General features: G+C 46.2%; 1 protein-coding gene across 1 annotated transcript; it reads right to left on the bottom strand.

Annotated features, from left to right (window-relative positions):
- Positions 1-935: 935 nt before the first annotated feature.
- Positions 936-7,549, bottom strand: LOC311132444 (tyrosinase-like; the record flags this gene model as incomplete). The annotated part of the gene is made up of 5 exons (XM_084165732.1): positions 936-1,189; positions 1,484-1,665; positions 1,861-2,008; positions 2,344-2,560; positions 6,722-7,549. The coding sequence occupies 5 exons, from the start codon at positions 7,547-7,549 to the stop codon at positions 936-938; spliced, it is 1,629 nt and encodes a 542-aa protein (XP_084021858.1).
- Positions 7,550-8,822: the final 1,273 nt, after the last annotated feature.

The raw sequence follows: 8,822 nt of genomic DNA, 5'->3' as shown, positions 1-8,822 counted from the left end.
CTGTGCTCTCCAGTAACGGTACATTCCCGGGCCTTGTGCCCTTTCTGGCCACAGTTGAAGCAGGTTATCTCGGTCCCTTTATCTCTTCCTCTTGGCCAGCTAACTTTAATGTTACTTGCCTTCATCACGTTGTTGTCAGTGGAAATGGCGCTAAACTTCTCGGTGCTTTCATAGCTCCTCAACTTGGTTTTGAACTTGCCATAAATTGTCGGCTCGTCACTCTGCGTTATGTGGATGGCAAACGGCTTAAATGATTCGGGCAAACCTTTCAGAATCATTGCAATCAACAGCCCGTCACTTTAAGTCTCTTCAGCATTCCTCAGTGCTGTAATAGCCGTCTCAGCACGAATGATATAATCCGTAACACTTTCGTCACTGGCTTTCTGAAGAGAAGTTAGCTCAGTGTAGAGGCTAATCACACGTGGCTTCCCTTTACCTGCATAATGTTCCCTCAATATCTTCAACGCTTTTCTCCCATCATCTGCTGCTTCTCTCATTATCAGGGAAAGACTTTTATCATCCAAAACCTGTATCAATTCGGCATAGGCTTCTTCATTTTTCTCTCCATCTTCTTCATCTTCATCCACGCTCAATATGGTGGCCTTTAGCCCTAGCAAACGCAAGTGTCCCAAAAACTTCGTCTCCCATAACTCGTAGTTGTTTTCATCTCCGTCGAAACATAATCTATTCCATCGGCTTCCATGTTCCCTCCTGGGCCCATAACCTGTTGGTGCTGTCATCTTCAGGACAGGAATACCGGCTTACTTAACGGAGGAATAAACACACATGTTCATCGTTGGTGTTTCAACCAGAACGCGGGAAAATGCCCTTTCTTTATTTTCGCACATGCGCAGTTGTACATCTCTCATAGGGCATAACTGTACCAGTGTAAGAACACAATTTATAACATATTAGTCTATATGTTAACATTGGGGCTAAACAGTGTGGTAGTTGGGGGTATCACTATCACTGCTGATGATGAGAGGTTCCCTCTCTGGCAGGTGGAACGCTGAACTCTTCTCCCCGCGTTGCCATGGCCACGCACCCCAACACACCCGGGTCATAGTCACAGCTACCGCAGCCACAGTCATAGCAACCAGGGCCCCCAGGACCAACGCCCCTAGCAACCAGGGCCACGCCTCCATCATCAGCTCCAGGTAAGGACTGAGAACCTCCGATATCCTCTGATCTGGAGGGGAGGAGAGAGGGATGAGAGGAGAAGAGAATAGAGGAGAGGATGAGGAGAGGAGAGGAGAGGAGAGGAGAGGAGAGGAGAGGAGAGGAGAGGAGAGGAGAGGAGAGGAGAGGAGAGGAGAGGAGAGGAGAGGAGAGGAGAGGAGAGGAGAGGAGAGGAGAGGAGAGGAGAGGAGGAGTCCTAAACAATCCTTCAGGCATTCACGATTAAAACATGCATATTACTAATAATTATTATTATATTATTACTAACAACATACACACACCGCCCCTCACACACAGTACTTACCTGAGTCGAGCATGTAGGAGTATTCGTACCCCAGGTCTTTGCTGGAGGTGAAGTATTCTATGTTCCTGTGTAGAGGTATGAAGGGCACCATGTGGTACTGCCTGTTGTGGCCAATGGGAGCATTGAACTCTGGGTATTGGGTCTGCTCTGGAGCATGTCTCCTCAACCACTGCTCATAGATACTGGAGAGAGAGGGTGTGTGTTGAGGAGAGTAAGAGAGAGAGAGAACGGGAGAGAGAGAGAGAGGGTGTGTTGGGGGGGAGAGAGAGAGAGAGAGAGCGAGAGAAACAGGGTGTGTGTGAGGGAGAGTTAGGTGGGTGGGTGTGTGCGTGCGTGCATGTGTGTGCGTGTGTGCCTGTGTGTGTGTGTGTGCTCACCTGTCTACGTAGGCGTGGTGCAGTAGGAAAATAGGGTCGTTAGCTGACCCCTGAACTGAAGACATGGAGCCATTCATGAAGATGTGAAGAGAGGCGTGCATCCCCATCACCCTACTGTTACCCAGGCCTGTCTGAGGGTTCCCAAAACCTATAGGTCAGGGGTAAAAGGTCAGGGGTTAGAGGTTAGAGGTCATCCCCATCCCCACACTGTTACCCAGGCCCATCTCAGGGCTGCTGGAACCTAGAGATCAGGGGATAGAGGTCAGCGGTTAGATGTCACCCCCATCACCACACTGTTACCCAGGCCTGTCACAGAGCTGCCGACACCTAGAGGTTAGGGGTCAGAGGTCAGGGGTTAGAGATTAGAGGTCAGGGGTCAGAATACAATACCAGCGTTAGGGTTAGAACAACGCTCTCTAGAGTGTTCTAGAACTACTGACTTTCTAGAGGTCTAAAACAAATAACTCATACACCCCTACTGACCTTCTATTGTGTTTCTGAAGCTGAAGTTAGCGGAGCGGTCCATGGCTCCTGTGTCGTAGTCACGGAGACTGACCGTGAACTCCACCTCTGCTGCCGTTGGCAACCGTGGAACCACGTTACGGTTGTGGTTGCCAGGGTTACGCAGCAACGGCCCCTCGTCGCTACCGTCACACAGCACCCCCCTCACGCTGTAGTCTACTGCCCGCGAACACATCACCTACACACGCACACACACACACACACACACAAAACTGTTGAATCAGGATGACTGCATACCACATGATTGTGGTAGCCTGCTGAGCTAAAGCCTAGGCCTAAGCATTAAAGTAACTGTCCAGTGAAAATCTCAATTTTAAAAGTTCATATTCTGTTAACTCTTACCCAAATTACTTTGTTGACTCATCCTATGCTTGCATTTGTGGCCAAAGCATAAATTGGAGAAAAAACACTTCAAAAATCCCACCTCAAACTTACATCTCAAACAGATCATTTAAGAAATGCATGCTAAAAAATGCATGCTATTTCCTCATAGAGGATGACGTTATCCTCCTGAGGAGGATAAACTGGCCAATCAGCGGTCTACTCACATTCATATTTTTTATGACCGGTATACGCCTACACCATTCCAACACAGAAAAGCTTAACATACTTAATTATCAATTTTTGGAAGGAAAACTATTTCCCTCAGATTAAACTGGTTGGTTCGAACCCTGAATGCTGATTGGGTGAAAGCTGTTGTATATCAGACCGTATACCACAGGTATGACAAAATATTTATTTTTACTGTTCTAATTACGTTGGTAACCAGTTTATAATAGCAACAAGGCACCTTGGCGGTTAACGGTATATGGCCAATATACCACGGCTAAGGGCTGTATCCGGGCAATCCGCGTTCCGTTGTGCATAAGAACAGCCCTTAGGCCTAGGGCCTTATTGCTTAATTATAGGTCATATTTCATAGAAATCTGGAAACACTGGACAGTTTCTTTAACTTGGGAAGCTAACACACTTCAGATCTCAGGCACAGAACCACCACTGAACCACACGCACACGCACACACTGTCTTGTACAACTAGCCTTGTGGGGACACAAAATTCAGTCCCATTTAAAATCCTATTTTCCCTAACCCCTAACCCTAATCCTAACCCTAAATCTAACCCTTACCCTAACCTTAACCCTAACCCTAACCTTAACCCCAAAACCTAACCTTAACCCTAGCTCCTAACGCTAAAACTAACCCTAGCTCCTGACCCTAACCCTAAACCTAATTCTAACCCTAACACTAATTCTAACCTTAACCCTAAACTCCCTAGAAATAGCATTAGACCTTGTGGGGACTAACAAAATGTCCCCAGTTGGTCAAACTTTTGTTCGTTCTGGTCCCCACAAGTATAGTGAAACATGTCCACACACACTCACACTCACACTCACACTCACACTCACACTCACACTCACACTCACACTCACTCACTCACTCACTCACTCACTCACTCACTCACTCACTCACTCACTCACTCACTCACTCACTCACTCACTCACTCACAGTATAAAAGCTATATAAGAGTCACTTCAATATGACTCAGAGACTTAGAGACAGCAGTAGTGATGGAGATATGTAGAAGGTAATACATCTGATAATGATGCTCTATGACCCTGCATGGCTTATTTTACTGAAACAGCAGCAATATTCCTGGTTGAACCTGAATACGCTTTTAGAAAGTATCTTATCTTCCTCTCAGTCTAAGGCACAACTTTCTTTCCCCTATATGATATTGTGTAATATAACCAAACCCCATATCCAGTTGAAGTCGAAAGTTTACATACACCTTAGCCAAATACATTTAAACTCAGTTTTTCACAATTCCTGACATTTAATCCTAGTAAAAATGCCCTGTCTTAGGTCAGTTAGGATCACCACTTTATTTTAAGAATGTGAAATGTCAGAATAATAGTAGAGAGAATGATTTATTTCAGCTTTTATTTATTTCATCACATTCCCAGTGGGTCAGAAGTTTACATACACTCAATTAGTATTTGGTAGCATTGCCTTTAAATTGTTTAACTTGGGTCAAACGTTTCGGGTAGCCTTCCACAAACTTCCCACAATAAGTTGGGTGAATTTTGGCCCATTCCTCCTGACAGAGCTTGTGTAACTGAGTCAGGTTTGTAGGCCTCCTTGCTCGCACATGGTTTTTCAGTCTGCCTACACATTTTCTATAGGATTGAGGTCAGGGCTTTATGATGGCCACTCCAATACCTTAACTTTGTTGTCCTTAAGCCATTTTGCCACAACTTTGGAAGTATGCTTGGGATCATTGTCCATTTGGAAGACCATTTGCGACCAAGCTTTAACTTCCTGACTGATGTCTTGAGATGTTGCTTCAATATGTCCACATAATCTTTCTTCCTCATGATGCCATCTATTTTGTGAAATGCACCAGTCCCTCCTGCAGCAAAACACCCCCAAGCACCCCCGTGCTTAACGGTTGGAATGGTGTTCTTCGGCTTGCAAGCGTCCCCCTTTTTCCTCCAAACATAACAATGGTCATTATGGCCAAACAGTTCTATTTTTGTTTCATCAGACCAGAGGACATTTCTCCAAAAAGTACAATCTTTGTCCCCATGTGCAGTTGCAAACCGTAGTCTGGCTTTTTTATGGCGGTTTTGGAGCAACGGAGCGGCCTTTCAGCTTATGTCGATATAGGACTCGTTTTACTGTGGCTATAGATACTTTTGTACATGTTTCCTCCAGCATCTTCACTAGGTCCTTTGCTGTTGTTCTGGGATTGATTTGCACTTTTCGCACCAAAGTACGTTCATCTCTAGGAGACAGAACGCGTCTCCTTCCTGAGCCGTATGACAGCTGCGTGGTCCCATTGTGTTTATACTTGCGTACTATTGTTTGTACAGATGAACGTGGTACCTTCAGGCGTTTGGAAATTGCTCCCAAGGATCAACCAGACTTGTGGAGGTCCAAAACCTTTTTTCTGAGTTCTTGGCTGATTTCTTTTGATTTTCCCATGATGTCAAGCAAAGAGGCACTGAGTTTGAAGGTAGGCCTTGAAATAAATCCACAGGTACACTTCCAATTGACTCAAATGATGTCAGTTAGCCTATTAGAAGCTTCTAAAGCCATGACATCATTTTCTGGAATTTTCCAAGCTGTTTAAAGGCAAATTCAACTTCGTGTATGTGAATTTCTGACCCACTGGAATTGTGATTCAGTAAATTATAAGTGAAATAATCTGTCTGTAAACAATTGTTCGAAAAATTACTTGTGTCATGCACAAAGTAGATGTCCTAACCGACTTGCCAAAACAATAGTTTGTTAACAAGAAGTTTGTGGAGTGGTTGAAAAACGAGTTTTAATGACTCCAACCTAAGTGTATGTAAACTTCAGACTTGAACTGTATACTGGGGTTCCTCTCTTCTTTCCCACACACCTACAGCAGAGAGAGAGAGAGAGAGAGAGAGAGAGAGAGAGAGAGAGAGAGAGAGAGAGAGAGAGAGAGAGAGAGAGAGAGAGAGAGAGAGAGAGAGAGAGAGAGAGAGAGAGAGAGAGAGAGAGAGAGAGAGAGAGAGAGAGAGAGAGAGAGAGAGAGAGAGAGAGAGAGAGAGAGAGAGAGAGAGAGAGAGAGAGAGAGCTAATCACAGAACATGGCCTCTGGCAGAAACATGAGGTAGTCAGACAGTCTCTGGCCTCTGGCAGAAACATGAGGTAGTCAGACAGTCTCTGGCCTCTGGCAGAAACATGAGGTAGTCAGACAGTCTCCTGATCACCACCCTCTTCTCCTCGCTTCTTTTCTCCTCTCCTCTCTCCTCCCCCTCCTCTCCTCTTCCCACCCTCTTCTCCTCTCCTTCAATCTCCTCTCCCCGGTCCTCTCCTCTCTTTTCCTCTTATCTACTCATCTCCTCACGTCTCCTTTCTTCTCCACCTCTCCGATCCTCTCCTCTCCCCATTCCTCTCCTGTCCTGTCCTCCTCTCTTCTCCCCAGTCCTCTCCTATCCTCCACCTCTCCTCCCTCCTATCTAGGCTACAGGGGAGCTCAACCATGATAGTATATCATCACAGTATTCAAGTCATCACATGAAAAGTAATAAAGAACAGTTCAATTATTAAAATGTCTATTCATGTTTTGTGAGTTGAGAAGCATGTACAGTCTAAAATTGACTCTTCTCCTCCTCCTCTCCCCTCCAGGACTCCCCATATCCATAAATTAAAATACAACACTTTGGAGACTATTGTGAACTAAGAATAATGCCAAGGTGACAGTGAGAGTGAGAGGAAGGGAGGAGAAAATAGGTAGGCAGGAGGGGTAAAGAGAAAAGAGAGAGGAAAAGGATGGAAGAGACATGAAGAGGATGAAAGGTGTCTCACCCTCCAAGAAGAGAACACTGAAGCAGGGCTGATGAGGTTGGGGTCTTGCGGGCTCCGGGCGCCCATCAGGTCGTCGGTGCAGATGTCACAGCCCTGCGCGTCCCGCCAGTCCCAGTACGGGATGGAGAACTCAAAGTCCCCGGTCAGCTTCCGGATATCGCGCTCCCAGTGCAGCAGGTACACACGGTGCCACGGCAGAAAGGCGGGAGCCCAGTGGGCGAAGTCCACATCGGTCCAGACATTCCCCGGTCCACCGAGAAGAGCATTCCTCGAGACATAGTAGTGCATCCACACAAACACGTCATAGGTCGAGACGTCAGAGAACAGCGGGGTGCTCCCGTTATTCATCTCCCGGTAGGTCCCGGTGGCTATGACGTAATCCTGGCTGATGGTGTGCTTGGCCAGGTTGAGGTAAGAGATGAGTTTCCGCCTTTCCGCCGCCGACAGGTGAAACACGTTCCGCCGCACGGACTCTCTCCTCTCCCCGCAGTTAGCACCAAACAGCCCGAACTGGCACTCTCCACAGTTGAACCCCATGTAGTTGGAGGCGCACTGGCAGGTCCGGTTATAAAAGACCAGAGGCCACCTCTCTCTGTCGTCCAAGCCGGAGAACGGGTAATTCAGCCCGTTGGGGAGATCCGATACCTCCACGTCCCGGCAGAACCCCCTGCCAGAGCTGGCCCCGCAGGCCGAACCATCCCCCTCCCAGACCGGGCAGCACTCCTTAGAGAGCAGGGCCTCCGCGGTGGCACAGACCCGAGGAAACTGCTGCTGGGAGAACCGCACACACTGGAGGAAAAACACACCATGGAGGAGCAAGAGCCGCATCGCAACACTTCACCACACACACCGACACAAACACACCTGTCCTGTCCCGTCCTGTCTTGTCCTGTCACACACACACACCAGCCCGGTGATGTGCCTAGAGAGTCATTGAGAGAGGAGTTGGTAAGTAGAAGTGAGAGAAGGGGAAAACAATGTAGTCCAGTCAGATCAGAGTCCCCCGCGGCGCCGACTCGACTTCTCTTCCCTCCCCCCTCCCCTGCACTCTCCCCTCTCTGGCTCTGGACCTGCTGTCACATACCCCATGACCCTGGGGGTGAGGTTGTTTCATGGGCGGGTGGTTCCCCTGAACCCATACACACACCGAGGATCTTTCTCACACATTCTGAAGGACTAACCAACTGATCTAATTTCTTTAATTACACTGCAGGTTTCAGGGAATGTCTTTAAGGGGTGAATAAATGTAGAAAAAAGCATATCAAATTTCTTTCCTTTTTTTTATCGCTAAAGCACTAGCCTACAGGTTTCAGGTGAAGGCAATTGAAATGTGACTTTAGAAAAATAATGACATTTTGGTTAAAGCTTCTTTAAAAAAAATCATATAAGCAGAGTTTTTATGATACTGTGCTTCCCTGCAAGTGTCATAACCACAGAGTTATGTTGTCGTTATGAAAGTGTTTTCACGTTTCTCCATTATAATTTGGCCCAGTGTTGGGTGTGGTATTTCCCTGCGTAAAGGTTGAGCAGCCAGGCCAGGAACTCGCATAGCATAGAATAAAGGTTTACAGCCAGGCATCTAGCCTAGGTCATAGACTGTGAATCATAGACCATATTAGGCTACAATTATTTTTTTGTGGCTTTTGTTTGGTTAGGTTTTTGTTTGAAATGTTTATTTTCTTATTTTTTTACTATAACCCAGATTTTCCCATTTCCCCTCAGACAAAAGAGTCTGTTCAGAAGGCAAACTGTTATCCTAGAGAGTAATAGGAGGAAAATCATTCGGACAAGCATATTAAATTATGATTCATGATGGTGAATGAACCAGAAATTAAAGGTCTCCACACAACATCATCACAATTTAGTTACTTATTATTCGTTTTATTCAGACACTCTGTGTAAAAAAAATATATCTCTTGCAATACCGTTGAAGAAAGATTCTTTAAAAAATGTTTTAGGCCTAATGATAAACATCACTGTCTTACAGAAAGGCCTTTTTGAATGTACTTTCTAGGGAAACGAAATGCATCGTAATTCCTTCCAATTCCACCCACTGTGACCCACAGGCAAAGCAATCCTTTCATTTGAGTACGTTCTCTGA

Source organism: Coregonus lavaretus, assembly GCF_964263955.1.
Source record: "Coregonus lavaretus genome assembly, chromosome: 7".
Taxonomy (NCBI): domain Eukaryota; kingdom Metazoa; phylum Chordata; class Actinopteri; order Salmoniformes; family Salmonidae; genus Coregonus; species Coregonus lavaretus.
This window is presented reverse-complemented; position numbering and strand designations above follow the sequence as displayed.